This window comes from Typopeltis vanoorti, chromosome 9, assembly GCF_054136105.1.
Source record: "Typopeltis vanoorti isolate ZY-2024b chromosome 9, IOZ_Tvanoo_1.0, whole genome shotgun sequence".
Taxonomy (NCBI): domain Eukaryota; kingdom Metazoa; phylum Arthropoda; class Arachnida; order Uropygi; family Thelyphonidae; genus Typopeltis; species Typopeltis vanoorti.
In genome coordinates this window covers 19849773-19873459 of record NC_143557.1, presented here as the reverse complement: position 1 = coordinate 19873459, position 23687 = coordinate 19849773, and the positions used below count along the sequence as shown (strand labels likewise).

At 35.6% G+C, this 23687-nt stretch overlaps 1 protein-coding gene across 4 annotated transcripts in view; it reads left to right on the top strand.

Moving 5' to 3' along the window:
- Positions 1–23687, top strand: part of LOC150102912 (uncharacterized) — a 536005-nt gene that overhangs the window by 498930 nt on the left and 13388 nt on the right. For all 4 annotated transcript variants that reach the window (XM_090397626.1, XM_090397627.1, XM_090397628.1 and 1 more), the window contains one exon: positions 10399–10448. In XM_090397626.1, the coding sequence (XP_090253752.1) occupies positions 10399–10448 (50 nt within the window). The remainder of the gene's footprint in view (positions 1–10398; positions 10449–23687) is intronic.

The window sequence follows — 23687 nt, the reverse complement described above, 5'->3', positions numbered from 1 at the left end:
TTAGTTATGTGGCTCACTATTCTGTTATATAATCCCATCCATCTCTGTTTAATTATGGACTTGTGGTAATGGCAGTCTATCAAAGGATTTATAATAAGTGTCTGAAACCAATGGTAAAGATATGTTTTCCTTTACAGGTGAAAAAATGGTATTAACACTGAAAATGAAAGAGTGGAGATAGCCCTTAGTGATCATCAGTGATGGACCCAGAGGAAAGTGGTGGACGAGTTGCCAAACATTCTGAAAGGAATCCAGTAACATAATGCTTCCAGGCTTTTTCGACACCCTGTAGATTAATACATTTGTTATCCTGTTGTAATATGGAAGTGCCTAGCAAAAACATGACTCTTCTTTAACAAATCCAGTGCACCATCACAAACACCTGCTGCTGTCAGCTGAATTCTCAGTCGTAGCTTCACTTTTCTGTCACCTTAACCACAACTTCAGGCACACAGACTGGCATATAATTTGAAATTCTCAGTCTTATCATCCTCTTTGTAAAATGGAAAAATGTTATTTACCTTCCACTTCTCTGGAATTCTACCCATTCCAAGACTCTTGTTAAACAGTCGCATCAAGATTGGCATTAACTCCCTGGAACATCCCCTTAAAACATCATGATGTCTTGTAGAGTTCTGTTGCGATTATTAACATATCTACTTAATTCCTCATATATTTTCCATTTTTACTTAGCACCAGTCTCTTCTCTACTACTTCTTCCTTACTCAAGCCCTGCAGAGTTACAAGGGTGGGTAAGGAAGGAGTAATAGAGAAAGAGACTGGTGCTAAGTATAAATGGAAAATATATGAGGAATTAAGTAGATATGTTAATAATTGCAACAGAACTCTACAACACATCATGATGTTTTAAGGGGATGTTTCAGGGAGTTTAATGCCAATCTTGATGTGATTGTTAAACAAGAGTCTTGGAATGGGTAGAATTCCAGAGAAGTGGAAGGTAAATAAAATTTATCTAAGTATAGGTGCTAAGTATAAATGGAAAATATATGAAATACCCTGACGATTCTATATGTTCTTTTAATAATTCAATACCTTAACATTCTGCCATTTTCTTCAGTTAATATCATTCTTCCATAATCATTCTTCATTCTGCTCATCACATATTGAAAGATCTCTGTGGGATTAGTCTTGCTTTTCTTATCAATCAAGTTTCCTTCAAAAGCTTATCCTTTATATCCTTATGTAACTGATTGTTTATTATATAATTAGCAGATTTATTATCCATTTTCAATCACCTTATTTAAATTCCTGACCTTTAGAATTTATTTAAAGATTTCGATAGGCCTGTGTAGCCCTGTGGAAATAATTACATCCATAGCACTAGGCCACATGAAGAGACATTCTAAGTTCTATTCTAATTGCTGACTAGAGAAACTTTTTCTAATCCTCTCTTCGCCCATGTTCCTGAGTTACTCAATATCTAGCACAGACATGCAATTTTTTTTCTCCTGGAAATGCAGGCTTTTCATCCAGTAAACTAAAAAAAAATCAACTGTAAAACCCACACTCTTTCAGACAATAATATATTGTGTCAGGGTTATGGACAACCAGTTGGCAGCACTAGTCTGTCCCTCTTCACCAGGGTGCCATTTCAGATTAAAGATAGTCTTGGGCCAGCTATCTCTAATTGGCTAATGGTGAAGATTCACTGCCCCTCAATCTCCAAAAGTTAAGGCTAAAATGACCTTGCTTACTCCCCATGGGAAATAAAAGGTGTACCAGATTTATTTATTTATTCAGAGATATTGCTGCTGTTAAATAGTTCTTAACCAGTGCTCAAGTAGTACCATTCTCCTTTCCACCCACCTTCTCATTCCATTTTATTGCTCAAGCCTCCATAATCACTTCTCTTGTGGTTCTGTGTATATCTCCTTTCAGATATTTTCAGAGAGCTGGCTGCTACCCAAGTGACTATTGTATTTCATTTTGCCAGCTGGAGAGAGATTCAACACCCCATTCACTGTAGTTATCACCTGGTACTTCAGTTTCAAATTCTTGTGAAAATTTTATTTTTCAAAATTTAGATTTCTGCTATGAAGTACTTTCATCTCTTTAATAAAACAATAGGCACAGTATATGTTTTTTATTAACTGAAAAATCAGAATAATGAAGAGCTGTTATCAATTTTTGCTCTGTCACCAGCAGAATTATGCATACATAGCAATATGACATAATAATTCATAATCTTAATCCCTTCTGAATCTTCTCATGAATGTATTCTGCACTTTGTTAGTCTTACATTGGTTTTGTGTGCTAAGCATCTTCATTGACTTAAGTGAGATCTCTCATAAAATGAACTGAGCAAAATAGCAAACACAAACACCATGAGATAAAATGTGAATAATTTGTCTATAAATGCAAAATGAGCTAATATCTGTAGTACCATTATCGTTATCCTGAACAATGCCAATTCAGAACTGTTCAAGAAAATAGTGAGGATGAGTTTTAAATAAAAATAATGCAATTAAAACAAGGTGGCCTCAGTACTATATGAGAAAATAGTCATGAGTTAACTCTGAGTAAAATTGATGCTAGTATTTTGTGATATGAGTGATGAGTGCTATCACAAAACAACTCATATTTTCACTTCAGTCATCAACAGAAAGTAAATAAAAATTTCAACAATTGGAACTGCTGCCATGATTGCAATATGAAACTGAATTGTGAAGTATATTATACTTGACAAGAAATTATATTGTTTTAATTCTTTGCCCAAGCATGAGCAAATAAAGTTTGTACATGAAGTATTTTCATGACTAGTCTATTTATATGTAGAGGTGGATGACTCCACATCATTTATATATATTATATTACTCTCACACATCAGAATCAGCAGGGCCTGTAGCAAATAAATGCCATAATTGGCCAATGGTTAAGAGCAGAGTAATCTATTGATGTATACAGTTCAACTCTAAAGAAATGTTGAACAACTGTTGCTCAAGTTCCTGTAAATCTGGCTGAAATAGAAGGCATAATGGATGCTAGTTCTGGTCAACAGCACTCATGGAAATATCTGTAGAAGAGACACAACGTAGAAACTGATCTGTGAAAAAATTGGTAATGATAGTTTGTTAGAGATGTCATTAATTTAACTGAACCACTCTTTTCTGAACAGCATCAAGAATTTTTAGGGAAGTCTTAGGTTCACCGCCCTAAAGATGATAGCAGTTTTCCAAGACCAGCCATATTTGGCATTTATACAGAATAAGTAACTGGTCAGAAGAGAAGTGCTGACTTTAGTGAAAAAGGATGCCAAGATTTTTAGAAGCTGAGGATGCTATAGATTATGCCAGGTAAGGTTTGGAGTAAAAGTCATTTCAAGAAGAGGGATTTGGTGTTGACTGTTGAGCTGAGCATTATCAAAAGGAAGCAGAGAAGGTATGAGGGGGATTTTTGCATGAGAAAACAAGCTTGACTGTGTTTTGGAAGCATTGAAAATGACTAGGTTGTTTTCAATCCAGTTAACAACACTGTAGAGATCAGTGTGGGGCAATTGTTACAGACGATCTTGAAGCATGAGATGTTTGTGCACTGCAAGGTTGATCATATGAGTAGGATGATTGATGCGTGCTATCATCAGCAAACCTATGAATAGGGTTATTCAAAGAAAGTAGCTTATTTATATAAATCATGAAGAGGTTGGGTGAAATGACAGTGCCCAAAAGGACACCTACAGTAACAGAAAATTTGAAGAGAGAACATCTTCCACCCTTACATAGAGGTTGATTTGAGAGAAAACTGGGAATCTAGTTATGAAGGGAAAAAGACAGTCAGACAGTTCTCCTTAGAGATGTCAAGTGCAATACCACAGGTTTCTCCAAACCTTTCCAAGACATGAGTCCAGAAGTGAGTGATGCAGGCCAAGAGTTCTGTGGATCCAGATTGATAAAATCCATACTTGTGATCACCAGTTAGCTGGTAATTCTCCATCTGTCAAAGAAGTTGATTGTTGATAACCTTCTCCATTACTTTGGACAAAACTGAAATGGGAGCAGTAGGTCAATAGCTTGATTGTAGACATTTATCTCCTTTTTTGTGAAGTATTGACTGTAATATGAGCTTGCTTCCATGCTGTAAGGTGGTAGCTAAGCACAATGTAGTGTGTAGATGATAAACAACAAGTGTTAGTTCAGGAGGCACATCTCTTGAGCACAATAGGTGCGATTCCATCAGGACCAATTGCCTTTTTGGTATCCAGGTTTTTCAAGATCCTTCTAATATCTTTCTGGTGAATGATCACATAAAGCATGCAATGCAGTGCCCTGGACAAAGAAAGAGTAAGTTTGCTTTGATCATCAATTGAGGAGCTGGAAGAGAAAAACAAAACCAGGACATCATCCTTATGTTTAGATGATGATGATGCAATGCTACCATTAGGGTTAGAAAGAGAATGTAGCAGAGCGGGACCAACAGCTTTGGTGAAGCACCAAAAGGCACAACTGCTAGTAGCAATAAGTAGCAAATTTTCTACATTTAGCCCCATCAGAGGTAGGCTTAGCTTTTTTTTGATAGTTTTACAGGTTACAGCAAGAGTGTAGACCATGAAGGAAACTGGGGGTGTGTTCTCAAGCCACTTATGATAGGTTGTTTTCTTTTCTTGGACCACTCTGGCACACTTCTTGGAAAACTGTGGCTTAGATACAGGGTGAGAATTTGAACAGAGTGAGGAATGAAGACCACCATTCCAATATGGATTATTTCTGTAACAAGATTTCACCAACTATCTGAATCTGAAGAATAAAAACAGTAATCTGACCATGGAAAGGAGGATAAAAGCCATATGAAGTCCTCCTTGGCACTGTTGTAATGTAATTGCCTCATTATCCCATAACACAAGGCACACTTCCTTTCAGGCATATATAATTTGCTGGTCATTATAGGAATGTTCAATACCCAGACCAGTTTTAACCACCTGTTAGAATGCTAGGGAGGGTGGATTCATCTTGACAAACCCTGAATGACCTTAAAGATCACTCAGCAGTGGGGCCCACCCAGCGACAGCAGAAAATCAACCCCAAGAACCGTAGTACTCCTAAAATTAAATCAATGTAGAAGTGATATATTTTTCATATACTGGTAGTAAAATGTTGTATCATCACATTATTAAAATGTGATGGATCAGAAATAGTTATAGAAAGTTTATTTTCCTGCTGGATTACAAAGTATAGGATACCTGACAAGAAATTATATTCATGTTTTAATTCTTTACCCAAGCATAAGCAAATGAAGTTCAAATCTTCGCAACCAGTATACTTGTATATTGAGGCTGATGACTTCACATCACTTGCTTCAGTATCCCATAATACAAAATTTGTATCATACTTCCTTTTAGAAGTGTATATTGTGTATTATGGTAAGGGTTACTAACCAGACCATTTTGACCCTATATTGTGACAGATGATGATATGAAGTCAGTAGTCTCTATACTCATTAAGACTAGACATGAAGATACTTCATGTGCAAACTTTGTTTGCTTCTGCTTGGGTAAAGGAATAAAACAAGAATGTAATTTCTTACTGAGTATAATATACTTTATAACCAATTGGAAAAAAAACTTTCACTGTGACATGTGCAACATATCTGTTGACCTTGTTGACAAAAATACTAAAGTTGTTTCTGGATTTCCAGATCCATTTAAACCAGAAACTTCAGAAAAAGATGCCAAAAGTGTTCCTTTAATAAAGTGCAATTCTTTCTGAGATTGATCCATAGTTTTCTTCTCCTGCTACTTCAAAAAAAACATGGCTGGCTGCTGAAATGTTTGAGGTTTGTCTGTCAGTTTCTCACTTGTATTTCATAATAGAGTGACAGCAGAATTATAAAAGGTAAATGGTGATGCTATTGTACTTTGGAAAACTGTTACAAAATGGAACACTATTACAAAATTTGTAGCAAATGGGAATGGATATGAAGATGGTGCATGGATACAGGTACTGACAGACAGACACTAGAGAGTAGTATACGGTAGAATGGAATGGGATCTAGGAGAATGAAGTTGAACCAGTGGAGTGCCTCAAGCCTCTGTACTCTTTAATTTGTATATTAATGATATAGTGAATGATTTAGGGGAGTGGGAAATATTCAGTTGTTTTATAGTTCAGTTAAAATTTCTATTCAGTTTTTTTTTTTCTGAATTTCACTGAAATTCTGTCGCCTCCCTTATGGAGCAGTATGATCTTTCCTTCCTTCCATTCCTTTGGAACTTGACCCAATGTAAGACTCATATTAAACAGATATGCAAAGACAGATGTGAACTCCCTGGCACATTCTTTCAAAATACATAGTGATATATCATCAAGTCCCACAGTCTTATTAACATCAAGTTTGCTTAATTTCCCATATACTTCTTGCTCAGTCTCTCTTCCTCCTCATCTACTGCTCTCAAACTCTCCCTTATGTCATATTCACAAGGATGATGGACCTTCATGAAATGCTCATTAAATAACTCAATTATATCCTCTTCAGCAGTTGTCTTTATAGTATTTTTTTCCAACCAGTGTCATCCTACCATAATCTTTTTACTGGCTACATATCAAAAGAACTCCCTAGGATTTTTTTTTTTATATATATATGCTCAATCTCTTCATTCATCTATTAACCCTTGGAATGCATTTAGATATTAGACATCAACCACTCTCCTTACAGCTGCAAACTCTTTCCTGAGCTTCTCATAATCACTACACTTGTAGTACCACACACATATACCCATTCCTCACAGTAGTCCTCACATGGCTGGCAACCACCCAAGTAGTCACTTCATAGTCACTCTCACCAACTGGAGGGAGATTTGACACCTCATTTATAATGACATCCTCTGATGAGATGATCAAATCCATGACTTTCATTCCTCACATGCCATCTGTTAGGTGCTGTCTGAGATGGTTCTCTCTCAACAACCCAAGAAATTCATTTTCTTTACTTCTGGTTGCTATCTCATCATCCCAATCTTTATTGCCTTATTAAAATCACCGATAATGATAACCTTTTTCCTATTTTCTTAGCTAATTTGCTAATTATCCATTTCATGGTCGCTACTCCCACATTACCAGATCTATAGCAATATCTAATTTAAGGGAGACCGTACTGCCTTAAAAAACCACTGCCACTCTTCTCCCTTGCATCAACATAACTCTCTTTTTCTACCATCAGTAGCACCCCACCTCCCTTTTAATCTTTCTGTCTTCACAAAAAAATCATACTTTCTTCCATCTCTATTCCTGTCAGGATGTCATCCTTATTCAACCATGTCTCACTTATTCCAACAATTTTTAGATGAATGAGCTTGATCAATGCAACCATTTCATTTTCCTTGTTTTCTGATACTTCTAGCATTTGCATACAAACATGACAGCTCTTTCCTGAATCTATAACAAGTTTCACTAATACCACTTATTAGATGTGTCTTCTTCATGCTTAACTTGAGCCATTACTTTTTTTTCTTCCTATCCATCCCAGAATCTTCTGCAAATCCAACTGTTCCCCCCCCTACATCCCAGCCCATCCCATTCCCTTCTTGTCTACACACATAATCACCTCCCCTTTGAACATCAACCTCTCTCATGCTATATTCCCTGTCCACCTTAAGTCTCCCCAATCGTCTTGCATGTTTGTGCTCTCATTCTGTACACTCATGCTACCCACTTCTCCATTCATAAGCACCACTTCAATCTCTTCTTCCTTACTCTTCTGCTCTTTCACATCACTTCTTACTTGCTCAGATTCATTCTTTGTACTTGTTACTCTCCCTTCCAGCAGCAGTCTCTCCAAATGACTCATTCTAAAACCATTCAAACGAAGTCCATCACTCTTATACAGTTCAATTTGTTCTGAAACTTATTCCGCACAATAACAAACTGCACTCCTTTCTCTTCACACATTTCTGCTAACATATCATTCATAATCCTTGCTATCTCCTCATCTCATCACTCATGGGCAACACACTGACTACCTTTCCTATTACACTATTATCTTTTATTCCTCTCAACAATCTCCTGATATCCAGTCTTTAATTTTTATTGTTCCCATTCAAGTAATTTTTTCCTACTACCACTAACAACTCTTTTGCTTGCTTACTCCTCATAACTAATGCCTCATTCACGCTATTCATTTTACCACCTGGAAAACAAACCTTGTGCATCTTCTCGTTTACTACACTTCTAACAATCGAATCCATATACAATGCCACATGCGAGTCTTTCAATACTTCTTTCATACAACATCATTTGTTCCATCTTCTTCATTCTTCCATGCATTTCTACAATTCTCTTTGTTTCACTCCATTCGCTTCATCTTTTGCCTCATTTTCACCAACTCGCCTTTCAAATCTTGAGTCGTTCTTTTGCTATCATTCACTCTAGCTATCTTATTGTTAGTCACAGAAGCTATTTCCCATCCACTCCACTTGCCATCATACTGTTAATTGCACTCTGTTTTTCAACATTATTATCACACATCTTTATCATCAATTAAACTCTTTTCCTCTCTATCATTTCCACACACTTTCTGAACATTCACACAATCTTCCTCAACTACCATTTCACTTAACAAAACCATGTTCTATAATAAGTTTAGTTTAATCCTTTATCCAAGTGTAACATCGGGCAATGTGTTGCAAAGGTGGAGAAAGCTCTCATCACTCCTATCTCAGTATCTCCCATAATGCAAAGCACATCTCCTTGCGGATATGTGTAATGCTATGCATTAAGGCAAGGGCCACTACCCATACCGGTTTTGACCTTTATTGAGGTCTCGTCAGTGGGAGCCAGGCCCAGTAGTGGAGACACCAAGGCAGAAGCAATGAGAGGTCATCCCAACCTATAGGAGTTGCCAAAGGGTGTACACCTTATTATTAATGCTTTGCATTAATATCTCAGTATCACCCATAATGCAAAGCATTATGGGTGATAGAAGATGCTATAAACGAAGAGGGAACTTTTCCAATAGAACAGGGACTGTTTCATAGAATGATGGTTCAGTTGTTTGCTGACGATAAGAAGACTGGGGAAGACAATAGTTGATAAAAGTGATGTAGATATCCTACAGGATGATTTAAATAAATTGGCATTGTGAACGAAGGATAATGGTTGTAAGGTTATGAAAAATGTTAGGTTATGCACTTTAGATTGAAAATATTACATACTGTATAACACACTGATACACAGTATGTAATCTTTGCAGGAAATTGATGAGGCTAAGGACTTATGAGTAATGGTGGACAGAGAGTTGAAATTCAGAGGGCATATTGTAAAAATTGGCACAATAGTTCAAAGGATTACTTGGATGTTGAGAAACATCTAATGAGTAAAGATGGGAGGTTATAATTTTCTCTTTATAAGGCTATGATTTGGCCACATCTTTTCTATTATGCACAGATTTGGTCACCTGGGTTTCTTAGGGATCAGGAGATGGTGGTGGAGAGGATTCAGACAAGTGATTAAGCTGGTGACAGTTCTGTGGAATGCTTCTTATAAAAATAGGTTGAAGGTGTCTGGGTTGCAAAGTTTAATTGATAGGTTTAAAAGAGGAGACCTGATAGAAACTTATAAGTTATTAAAAAGAGATGTTCTATAAGATCAACATAAAGAAAATTTTTCATTACGTGATGAATAGAGAGAGAGAACTGGAGGTCTTGGAAGTTGTATAAGAGTATGATTAGTAAAGATGTGCAGACTATATTTTTTTTCTTGGAGAATAGTGAATGAGTGAAATGGATTGCCAGAACTAGTTGTGAGTTCCGTGACAGTGAATAAATTTAAGGAGAGATACGATGGACATTGTGTGTATATAAATTAGCATGGATCTCCCATTATGGGCCCTCTGACTCCATGGAGATACCTACATAGTAATAATAATGATGATAATAATAAATATCTCCATCTTACATGGTCATAATTCCCTGTCATAAACTTTTTACATAAACAATATTATAAATAACAGTATAATATATAACAATACACACACACACACACACACACAAAATCTATATAGAACAATAATTGTTATGCAAATTAACTCAATCAGTGCAACAGTTTCTTATCCCCTTATTTTTGATGCTCCTGGCATTTGTAAACAAACACAATGCATTTTTGGGTCGATAACTATCACTACCTGTTCTGTATTTTTTCCGAGACCCAATTAAATTGGGCCTGGAACAAATCCCATTCATATGGCGACTACCCTTATACAAATGTTCATTACTGTTTCCAGCATCCACTCTGTTTATATCACATTTCCTTGTTGTCCATTTTAGCATGCCCATTCTGCTAATTAGATGACAGCATTTGTTTAATCATAGAATTTAATGTTATTTCAGAATATATTGTATATAAGAGAATATCATTATTGTTTAACTGCTACTTTTTTTTTCCAATTTTTCAGGATGTGAAATGAGTGAGGAAAATTTTTCTGTGTTTTGTCCAAAACACAAAGTAAGGAGATGTTTTCATTAATTATATTTAGTTAATTTAAAAGAAATGTCATTAAGCATATTCTGCATAATTCAATTCATATATGTTCATATAGTTTATGGTATTCAGTTACATGTGGTTGTGATAAGTTCACTGACTTATATTGAGGATCTGATCTAAGTCTGCATATATCTTATAGTAATTTGATAGACATAGCAATCTTACTATACATGTAAATTACGTAAAATAAAATAAAGCATTTAATATAATATAAAACACATATTTTGTGATGTGTATCCTATCACATCATCATCAGAGTGAACACATAAAATTATGGACAGTTACATGAACTGTGAATTTCACAAAGTCCTCTCTTTCTACCACTCTCTGGCCAGTCACATTCTACTGTTAGGAACCTGTGGGAAACTATAAACACAGGTGTTAACACACCTCTACAAACAATAAATGGAGCACAAAACTCATTACTGGGATGTAAAAGTGTATGTAAAGAGAAAGTTTAAAAATAAAAATTTACCAAATTGGAAATTTTAAAAAAATGAAATTATAACATTTGGATAAAAGTTGTATATATACAATTCTTAGATTATTTGCATAAAGTAAATATCAAAAATATATGTGAAAAAATAACTAAACAACCTCTGAGTGCTATGGAGAATTTGATAAACAGGATGTTGTTTAATTTCGACGGTATATATCAGAACACAGAATTATAAGTAAATAATTATTTATTGACTTATTGCTGATATTTTGCTGGTGTTATAACCAGCATCTTCAGAGCACAAAAACACAGTTTGTCACAGTATGTGAGACTATAACAACATGGTGTAACAAAGGGACTAGTTTAACAAAATTGCAGCAACAGCACAAAGACTAAAGTCCTAAAAAAATAGAGAGAAAAAGCAGGTACTAGTTATGTCTTAAGATGACTGTCTCCCAAATCTTAGGCAAATTTATACAGCCATATTTGTGGAGATTTGGAGTATGTTTCAAGGCTTCTGTTGCTTTTAAGAACAATCTCTCTGACTTGTAAAAGCTTCTGTGCAGTACTTTTGTTTTCTTCCAGTTGATCCTGTGTGCAGGGATATCCAAAGCATGGTCTGCTAGGCCCGACTTGCCATAGTGATAGTGCTGGATGTATCTTTTATGTTCACCGATGCAGATATCCACAGTTCTTCCTGTTTGACCGTAGTAAGCTTGATCACACAAGCAGGGTACTTCGCAGACTTCTGGATGTGATAAAGGAGGGATGCTGTCCTTAGGTGAATGGATGAGAGTTGCTAATTTGACACACGGGCTGAATACAATGTGTAGTTGATGTTTTCCGATGTGCCTTTAATGTATGGGATGGTGACTGTTTTTTTGTAGTTCTCCAGTGGGAGGGGTTTCTTAGGACATTTAGTATTTTGTTTATCTTTTGGGGATTATAGCCATTGGCCAAGAAGGTGTGGCATAAGTGAGCTAGTTCAGCAGCAAGAGCATTGTCATTGGAACAGATTGCTCTCGCTCTGTGGGTTAGCGTTTTTAAGATACCATACTGTTGAGAAGGGTGATGGTGTGATTGTTTGTGTAAATATCTCCCTGTATGTGTGGGTTTTCTAAAAACTGAGAATGATAAGGAACCATCTGGAAGACGTGTGATTAGTGTATCCAGGAAGGGCAGACAGTTATTAGCTTCCAGTTCCATTGTAAAGTGGATTTTTGGATGTTGGCTATTTAAATGTGCTAAGAATGTATCCAATGTGCCTGGGCCATGTGGCCAAATAGCAAGCACATCGTCAACATAGCATAGCCAAAGTGTTGGTTTGAGAGTGGCTGTATTGATAGCTAGTTTTTCCAGGTGTTCTCGGTAGAAGTTGGCTAAGGGGGGAGCCCATAGCTGTCCCATCTAATTGTTTGTATACTTTCCCTTTCCATGAAATATCCTGCATGTATTTTAAATTTAAATAGTTCAAATATATCAGGGGGAAAGTGACTTTAGCAGATTAAGGGTTTTCATTAGTGGTACATTTTTGTTCTACACGCTTGATAAATAGAAGATTATTCATAATCACCCAGAATTGTGAATAATTGTCAAATGTACTGGAGAATATGGTTAATATTTGTGAATTCATCAAAATCATCAGTCATTATGTATATTCATCAATGAATATACACACTTGTTCTACATGCTTGATAAATAGAAGATTATTCATAATCACCCAGAATTGTGAATAATTGCAAATGTATTGGAGAATATGGTTAGTATTTGTGAATATATCAAAATCACCAGTCATTATGTATATTCTCCAATATTAAACAGTTACTTGGGATTAATGAATATGTTTTGACTGGCAGGTAAAGTTGGTCACATGATGTCCCAATTATATCAACTGTTATTTCGAGGATTATAATTTTTAGTGAGACAAACTTGAGTAAAAAAAAACAAAATGCAATTTAATGCAAAGCTAGCCAAACTAATATCAGAAAAGGCTTCAAACACCAATCAATTTCTGTTGAGGGAAAGGTATTTAGAACTAAAAATGAGATAACACAACTTAAACAAAAAAAACAACAGGGAAAATGACAAATGTATTTTATTGATTATCAAAAATCAAAACAGTTTGATGTAATCAAAATAGGAGATTATTAAAAACTTGTTTATCCAGTTTCGGATAATTCAGCTACATATATTGAACTTTAATATCATGCATGACACGCATCTCAATTGGACATGGAGGAAGAAACAGAATGACCAAATAAATTAATAAGAAATATAAAAATGTGACTGCAGAAATCATTATGCTTTATTTGAATTTATATAAAACTTTCCAAAAAAAAAAATTAAATGTTCCTAAAAGAGATTGGTAGGCAGACCAATAATTTTAATTAGCTGAATAGTTGACACCAAGTTGACTTAATCGACCTGTAGTCCCATGAAGATCGAGGTTTCGAATTTATTTTTGTTTAACAAAATCATTTTGGCTGTGGCCATTAAAAATGAAAACAGCTGAAGGAGTTGCCTATAAACTTTTAGATATATTTACAATATTTGGTGCTCCAAGTGTTATTCAAAGTGATAACAGGCATAAGTTTTCAAACAGAATTATTGAAGAAATTTGTGCTGTGTATGTGGCCAGAACTAAAGATTGTGCATGGAAAACCACATCACAGTGAAAGTCAAGGATCAGTGGAACATGCAAATCAAGATGTAGTAAACATACTGAGTGCTTGGCTTGAAACCATTCAAACAATAAATTGGTGTGATGGTTTACATTTCGTCCAGTTCATGGAAAATCAGTTGTATCATGAAAGAATAAAATGCAGTCCCTACAAAGCTACACAGTGCAGTCCATAAGTTTTAGGGCTTAATTTGTTGTGCATACTGTGCTGTAGCGATCTATCTGCAAATGTTATAAGTAATACCAACTGTCTACATCCCCCTCCCAGAGTGTGAGGTTAGTTTAGTGTGCACAATATGATGTATAGTGTAAAGTATTTTTCTTTGTACATCATGGATATGAAAAGAACAGAGAATTGGGATTAAATTTCATTTTAAAGCAGGCCTTTCTGCTACAGAAACCCTAGGAATGGTACAAAAGCCATATGGAAATGAGACTCTGAACCAATCTAACATCTTCAGGTGGTATTTGCAATGTTGTGGCAGAAGGGAGTCAGTAGAAGATGAGACAAGACGTGGCTGTTTCACATCAGTTCGAAGCTCAGGAAAACATTGCCACTGATGAATAATGATCTTTGAATCATATTGTGGATGATAGCAAACATTCCTAAGAGCAGCATTCTTTGCATTCTGAGTGAAGATTGGGGAAGAGGAAGTTCTGTGTGTGTGTTTTGCCCTACATTGCCTATACAGCTGAGCAAAGAGAAGATTGAGTTATGTCTTGTCAGGACATTATCGTGATGGTGGATGCAGATGAAAATTTCTTTGACAAAATCATTACAGAAGATGATGAGAGTTAGTGTTTCACCCATGATACTGAAACAGAGTGACAGAGTTCTGAATTGGTTGGTAAGACATCTCCTAAATCAAAAACTGAGATTGCAGCAGTCATGCATCAAAACGACGTTGATTTTCTTTTTTTTTTTTTTTTTTTTACTCTCAAGGCATGGGCACAAAAAATTTGTACTGGAAGAGTGAACAGTGAATGCAGAATTTTATAAAGAAGTTAAGGATCATCTGAAATGCATTGAATGTGTTTATCCTACCATATGGTTGAAAGATTTTTTTTCCGTTGCACAGTAATGCGTCCACTCGCGAAGCTGCAAATATGCATCACTTTATGTGCATCACAAAAGTTTCTCCACCCTTTATCACCCCACCCCCCCCCTTACGTACCAGATTTATCTCCTCTGGACTATTTTCTGTTCCCCAAGTTGAAAATGAAGCTGAAGAACACAAATTTGTGGATGTTCCAGCCATCCATAAAGCTGTAACCAATGAATTAATGACAATAGAAAATGCAGAATTTTCTACAGCTCTCCAAAAACTGTACAACTGCACTACAGCTTATATTGATGCCAATGGATTGTATTCTGAATGACAAATATGTTTTATCTTTCGGTCATGTGTTTCTTGATTGTATTATAATTTTTGTCCTAAAACTTATGGACCACACTGTGTGTGTGTTCAGTCATCCAGTGAAATTTAAAAACTTCAACTTTTTCTCAGGAAGCTTTACAATTTTTAAGAACAGAAGAAGAAGAATTGGAGCTAATAAATTGATCTGATAAAGAATATGGTGTAGAATCTAATGATGGAGACTGCTGATGGTGAAACGTTCATGTAGAATATTTTGGTGACGAACATGTTGACGAAACAGATAAAAATGGACAAAGTTAAGCCAAAGGACTTAATAAGAAAAAAAAAAAATCATAAACAAGAAGATAAAACAGAAAATATTAGAGAGAGTGAAGAAAGAAAAAAAAAACTTAATAAAAAAATTACAATGCAGGATTGCAAGCCAATAAAATGATGAAGAGATTTTGCAAAAGATCTCCTTCAGTTATGTTCTAGTAGAAGAAAGAATGACACTGGAAGACTGCCTATACCAGACATTGATGGGTCTAGAGGTGATTAATTCAAGGAATCTTTTGGCTCTGGTAGCTGCAAAACAATGATTTTTATGCACTGGGAACTAGACATGGAAAAATGTGTCAGATATATGCAACAAATCAAATTATTATTTGTAATGAAGTGTTTATAAAGTGTTTAGAGGTTCCTGATAAAACAATAAGTTTATGAGAATGCACAAAAAAAAATTCATTATTTGAAGGCTTAAAAGATGTAATTGTAAAGGAAATAGTAAATCAAAGAAATTTAGTTATAAAGGTAAAAACATATAGTGTAATTCAAAATGTCATTACAGTTTACTATGTTTAAATAAGTGATTTGAGTTTTTCCTTAAAAAATAAAAAATAAACAGATATTTAATAATCCTGTAGAATTCCTTTCTTGATAATTATTTTTTATCTTTATTTTGTGCAATATAATTTTCAGTATAGAGTTGCTTTTAGTGTGTCAGTTCAATGTAAGAATCAGTTTTTTTGTTATTTATCTGTGGTATGTATTTACATTTGCAGTATTTAAAGCATTGTAATTAATTTAAAATAAAAATAAAAATTGTTGTTGTTGAATACAAGTTAATAAATTTATCTTTATTATTTGACATTTTAAAATAAATTAAAAATTTATCCAATAATTACCGTATTTGTTGGCATATAAGATGCACTTTTTTTCTTTGAAAATAGGTCTGAAAAACAGGGTGCGTCTTATACACTGATACTCAGTTTTTTATTACTTTTATTTCTGGAAATTTTCTCTGTTCCGAGTTACGCGATTTCTTTCTTGCTTCCTTGTGGTGTGGGAGAACATTCCAGTTGCATAAAATTCAGTGGATGCAGATGTTGTGAACGGTGATAAACTTCTGCCGTTAAATTTTCTCTAAATTTCTTGGCAAATTATGGCTGAAAAACGTCGGCAGTGCTACAATATTGTATACAAGCTACGTGATTGCGTATGCTAAAGAACATGGAAACAGGGCTGCAGAGAGGCATTTCGGGCCATCCCCAACTGAGAAAATGATAAGAACTTGGCAGAATCAGAAAGAGGATCTGAAAAAAGCAACTCACAGTAAACATAACCTACGAAGTGGAACTGCAAAATGGCCAGAACTTGAGGCAGAACTGAATATTTGGATTTTAGACCACAGAAAAGCAGGACTTTCAGTGTCTACAAAAATGATTATTCATCAAGCGAAAGCGATAGCCACTAACAGAGGGATCACCACCTTTACTGGATCAACATCGTGGTGCTCGAGATTCATGAAGAGAAACCAGCTATGTATGCAGACTAAAACAAAAATATCACAAAAGATGCCAGCTGAATATGAAGAAAAAATGATTGAATTTCATCGATTCGTCATTAACGCAAGGAAACGAGAAAATTTTGAACTATCCCAAATAGGAAACATGGATGAGGTTCTGCTGACTTTTGATGTGCCCTCAAACAAAACTGTAGATTCCAAGGGCACAAAAGGTGTTACTGTTAAAACTTCGGGACACGAAAAAACTCGCTACACGGTTGTTTTATCCTGCTGTGCTGATGGGACAAAATTTCTGCCACAATTGATTTTTAAAAGGAAGATGCTACCCAAAAAAAAAACTGCTTAAAGGAGTGTTTGTACATGTTCAAGCAAAAGGCTGGATGGATGGATGGAGGAGGAATGAAGTTATGGATAGATAAAATTTGGTCTAGGCGCCCTGTTGAAGAAGCCTGCCCTGCTAGTATGGGATCAGTTTCGTTGTCACAGAAGAGATGTTAAAAATAAACTCAAGGAATTGAAAACTCAGTTAGCTGTAATTCCAGGAGGTCTAACTAGTTAGTTTCAACCTTTAGTTGTCTGTATTAATAAACCATTTAAGAGATTTATGAAGAAGTGGAACAGCTAGATGCAGTCTTCAGATTTTGAGGTTACGCCATCAGGAAGAAGGAAGAGGCGTAGCATTTCGCAAGTTTGTGAGCGGGTCAAAACTTCATGGGATGCTGTGAAAACTGAGACAGTGGTTAAATCAAATAAAGAAGTGTGGCATTAGTAATGCACTGGATGGTATAGAGGACAATTTGTCGTATGAGGACTTAAATTCTGATTTAGAAGAGGTTTCAAGTGTCTCTTCATTTAGCTCTGGAGATGAATTTCTGGGTTTTGACGAAGAAGATTAAAAGGCAGGTACTCTTTCCTAGTTAGATGCGAGAAGTGTATAATGTCAGGACAATTCTAACCTGTGAACTCTTAAGTGACTAATGCAGTAGGCTATAGCCAAATGTCCAGATTACTTAAATGGTTTTAATAGCATCGTAAAGAGAGAAACTAAGGCCCATATATTGAGGTTAATTTAACTTAGTGTCCCCAAGATTATAAAGGGGTGATTTCAGATGAATGTATTGTATTAATGAAGTCTGTATTTAGCACTTTGCCAAATATTAACTTTAGCCTGCATCAGGCAGTGCTTGTGAGAATCGAGTTTCCTATCTTAACCTTATGTATGATTTTAACCTTTAGTAAGTGTGATTTTATATAATTGTGTATTGTACTTAACGTTGTAAATAAACATGTATTGTTTACCTCAAACTGAGTTTTGCCTGAAAGAACGTCAACTCACCACTCTAAAATTTACAAACTTGTTGTGGGAGGATAAAGTTTAGTAGAAGGGTTTGGCCATGACTGTCTGAAAGAATGGGGGGATAAATATGTACTGGATTATTGAAAATGTCTCCCTGAATAGTGTATTAAATTATTATAGGGCACAGACTGGTGCAGTCAATAAAAAATATAAATTTGTTTATGTCTAGAAACGAGATATGACCAAAAATCCAGGCTAATACGTAGAGCGATTGTATAGTATGTTTGATAGACACAGTATTATGGTGATTTGCATTAATAAGCAACACAACACTCTATTATTTTTGCAATAGCCAACTAGCAAATGGCTCTGTTGGCTTGAGGTTTATGCACACATGAAAGAAGATTGCTGAGATAGCAAAATGAAATTCTAAAGAATCTCAAGTTATGTGCTAGAAGAAGAAAGGGTGAGTTTGGACTGACTTTAGTTGCTGGAAATGGCACTCTGCAACATGAAAATGGGGGAGTGCCATGTGCATGAAGGGATACCAGCAGTTAATAAAAGTGGAATGGTTGAAATTTTAAGTAAATTTGATGTTACTAATGCTGTGGACATATTAAGGGAATGACAGCACTCTTGATATAGTTCAACAAGACAGGAACTGTCTCAAAAGAATGGATGAAGGTAAAAATAGCACATAAGAGGGAATCAAAGTCACTGGTGTAATATGTCTGATGTAGTAGTGAAGGTGTTAGAGAACTTGATTAAAATATACTTTGTAGAAATTTTTTTTTTTTTTTAATTACAAAACATCTCTAGATTTTGCAGAGGCAGCATTTGATCGAATACCACATGATGAACTGTTGAAATTGAGAGTAGGATGGGAATGGACAATTAGTTGGTTGCCTGGGTACAGGTTAGTAGTAAGAACTGGGAAGTTTGTATAGTGATGCAATTAGTTTAGCATATGTTAAAGATACCAAGCAATTTTAAACCTGGTTTTACTCCATTTTTTCCAAGTAAGCAAACAGACAAAATGTCAAGTTTGCACCTGCAATTTATGCAAGACTAGCTGATCCCACAGGTAGTGCAAGACCAAGGCAACTCGTGATAAAAGTGGCCCCTTGCCTTTAATACAAAACATCATACATCCCCTTCTTGGAGATGTGTTTTGGCATTAAGGGTAAATATTAAGATTAGTGATCAGAGCTTGCTCCACTTTTACCACGAGTTGCCTTGGTCTTGCACTACCTGTGGGATCAGCTAGTCTTGCATAAATTGCAGGCGCAAACTTGACATTTTGTCTGTTTGCTTACTTGGAAAAAATGGAGTAAAACCAGGTTTAAAATTGCTTGGTATCTTTAACATAACTATACCCAAGTTAAAAATACTTTCTACTAGTTTAGCATAACTTGATGTTTGGGACTCAGTGAGTCCATGGCTGTGTCTAGCATATATATCAAGTCTGAGACTGAGCTCAAGTCTAAAAATTTACAAAAAATTATTTTAATAAATAATTTAGTATTATTATTATCTCTGTGGAGTCAAATCAGTCATCAATCAATTAGTTGGTAGCCTGGATAGGGTATTAAGGTTAGTATTAAGAACCGGCAAGTTTGTATAGTTATGCAATTAGTTTAGCATGACTCGATGCCATGGCTGAGTCTAGCATACATATCAAGTCTGAGACTGAGCTTGACTCTAAAAAATTGACAAAAAAATTGTTTTAATAAATGATTTATATTATTATATAACACCTCCAGGGAGTCCAAAGACTCATCGATGCAGAGTATTATTTTATTAGTCATCATGAGAGAACCACTCTAGACCTTATTCACACAACACTTATCAGACCTCTCCTTAAACTCATTCGTCACTCAGCAAGCAAATAAATCTAGTCTGCACATCTTCCAGGAGTGACCCCTTGTTCTTTCCCTACTCATCATCTGTTGAAAATTTTTTTTGTGTGTGTGTCAGTCTTATAGAATTCCTTTGGTTAATTCCCATTATATTCTCTTTCCTCTGCCTGTTGACTAAACTCTGCAATCCACACACACACAACCTCAATCACTCTGATCTCTGGAGAGCCTCCATAGCTCAGTCGGTATAAACGAAGCCCACTGGTTGGAAAGACCTGGGTTCGATTCCTGTCCATGATGTGAAGAACCTCTTTCAATTAAAGGTGAGTTAGCCGATCTCATATGGAGGTAGAGGGTTTTTCACCCAGAAACTAGGGTTTTTCGTTCCTCAGAACAGGCAAACCGGCCTGTGAACACACACACAAATCTACAGTCATAAAATACATACTTAATCCCTCATTAGGAGGACTCAACCAGTCCTAAGGGATGGTGGAGGAATTGGGGGGGGAAACTCCACATGAATAAATAAAATAAACCGATCTCTGAATCTTCTCTGTTACCTCGTGGATCTCCAAGAAATCCAGATGACTAAATCTGTGCACAGTATTCAAGATGCAGCCGAATCATAGCCTTATAAAGAGGGATAATAACCTCTCTGTCATTACTTGTTGGATAACACTACTCCTTATCTGTCTATCTTCACTCTGTTCTTCAGTAGCTAAGTAATCTTATGAATTATTTTGACACTTTTTGCAGTATGCCCTCTCAACATCATGTCTCTGCCTACCATCACCTCTCCATGTTCTTGGCCTTATTAATTTCCTGTAATCTAGTATCAATACAATACAAAGTGTGTAATTTTTCATTCCAAAAATCATTATCTAACATTTTGCAACATTAAATTGTTAACCATTGTCCTTTGTCCACACTGCTAATTTATTTAAATTGCCCTGCAGGATATCTGTATCACCTTTACTAACTATTGCCTTTGCCAGTTTTGCATCATCACTAAAACAAATGAATATACCCCTCAACACACACCTTAAATTGTTCCCCAGATCATTAATATACAGATTAAAGAGTAGCGACCTTAGTACGGCAAACAAGGGTGACTTCACTAGTCACCCTCATTCGCCTTGATTCCATTCCACTGTACACCATCCTCTGATGTTTGGCTGTCATCTCCCCTATCAGTGCCACCTACATCAAACCCATTCCCATTTGCTGCAACTTATGTAATAGTTTTCCATGTAGTAATCTGTCAAATGCCTTTGTAAAGTCCAGCATTATCATGGTGTAACCATTTCCTTTATCCAATTCCACTGTCACTTTATTGTAAAATGTGAATAAATTACTAAGGCAATACCCACCTTTTGCAAAGTCATGTTATCTCCTATAGAGTATCATATTCCTATCCACCCATTGCTGAATTTTACTTTTAATCAACTTTTCTAATATCTTACCCACTACTCCTGAGATACTAATTAGTCTGTAATTTTTCTACTTCTGTCCTGGAGGCACCCTCGTGTAATGGAGCTATTGTACCCTGTTTCCACTCCCTTGGAAACTTGCTAGAGCTGAGATTTATATTAAAGGACTTTGTCCAAAGCATTCCCAGTTCTCTTGCACATTTTTGTTGCATACAGGCCAATATATATCATACCATTCAGTCCCACTGATGTATTCACATTGATATTTTTCAATATGTTGAGCACCTCTAGTTCATCGACCTCAATTTTGACATAAGCTGCTGTCACATCAGTAACTGCAAAGTCTCCTGGATGATACACCCTTGCAAAGTGACACTTAGTAGCTTTACTATTCTTCTGCTTCTGACACTTTCCTGCCATCAGCATTGATTAAAATTATCCTTCTGTAATAATTCTTCCTTTTACTTGCTACATAGCAAAAAAATCATTTGGATTTAATTTAGCATGCTCAGCTAATTTTCTCTCATAATGTGATTTAGCCTTCCTTACCATACCCTTCTTACCTGCACTTTCTATTGCTCATGAGCATTCTGATCACATTTTTGTATATATTCTCTCCACATTGTTTTCTGTTTGGTAGCTCCTGCTTTATATAGTTACTCATTAATTTCTTCTCCACTTGGTTTATCTTCCTGATCCTGGGTATGTGCAGTCTGATTCTGATTTTCTCAAATGATCCCAGACCTCTTCCATGCACTACTCACATGCTCTCCTTGTAGTTTCTTTATTCAGCACTGCTCCAGCTACCATCTAAGTTTGTCATAATCATCAGCTTTGTAGCTCCAAGTGTTGAGCAGCCTTATAGAACAAGACTGCATGGTCACTTCCTCATCAGAGATAGAGTTGCTACTGTAGTTATGGACAGATCTGATGCCATAGCCAGATCCAACACACTCAAATCCCTGGTCACCTTCCTTGCATGCTGTTTCAGATAATATCCCTTAGTAACTGTATAAATTTCATTTCCATTTTGCCATGTGCCCTTTCTTTCTTTCAATCTATATTCATATAGTTGAAGTCATTCATGCTAATTGCTCAGCCTATGCTAATTTTGCTAATCTGCCAATGCATGACATCCACATCTTTCTCTGTACATTCCCCCTTAAGTGCATATCAGCAACCAACAATCTAATTTTGTCCTATTGGCTTCTATCTTGCACCAGATAGCCTCAAATGAATCATCTCTACCAAATCTAAAATTCTTCTTACCTTCTATTTTTGTTGGTTGAAAGTTCTTCAGCTATCATTAGTAATACTCCTCCTTCTTCTTTCCTGTTCCCTCTATCTTCTCTGAAAATGAAATATCCTTTACATTCTATTCCTGTAACTAGATCATTCTCTGTCAACCAGATATCGCTGATGCCAATATCGTTGGCCAGTTCAAGCTGACCAGTGCCATAAACTCCTCTCCTTTATTTCTGATACCTCTGGCATTTGTGTACATGCATTTCAACATCTCCTTGCACCCCCATAGTTTCCCTTGCATAATGTGCATTACAAACCCATTCAGATTCCAAACCTGGTATACTGCATCTTGCTCTTCACAGTCATTTGTGCACTCACATTCATTTGTCTCAGGGAAAGCGTACTTCACTGCAATCCTCCTAACATATCTAGTTTCCCTGATTTTGTACCAATCTTACATTGAACAACATTTTTTTGAAATATCTAAAGCAAAATTATTAAAATACAGTCCATCAGGCAAATAGAAGTTTTCATCCATCAGATTCACTCCATAGAACTATAAATTGCACACCATTTCTCCCTTACAATATTCTCAATCTCTGAAAATTATATTTGATGAATTAAAAATTTCCTTTTTAAAAAATATTTTGATCCAAAATGATTTACATTTGTAAATTAATTTTAATTGGAAAAATTGAATTTATGAATTATATTCTGTTTTACATATTTAATCACACTCCACTTTTTTGTTGCTTTTGAGTTTAAAAAAATATAAATAAAACCCCTCCTTTTATTTAATTGCCACACAAAAATTTAAAATGAAGAACCCTGGAGTATCTTGAGCAAAGAAAAAATTAAAAAAAGAAGTGTGAGATTACCAAGTGGGTTATAATATAATCAAAACTAGGAAGCAAATGCACCAACTGTTTATACTTGTCACAATAGGCTTAAACTGTTTAGCAATGCATAGGAAAGAATATGATGAAAACAGAAAAGTTTATTATATAGCATTTGACCATAATGAAACATGTTTATAAACCAATAACTATTTTCTTGAAATTGGAATTTTATTGAAATATCTTATTTAG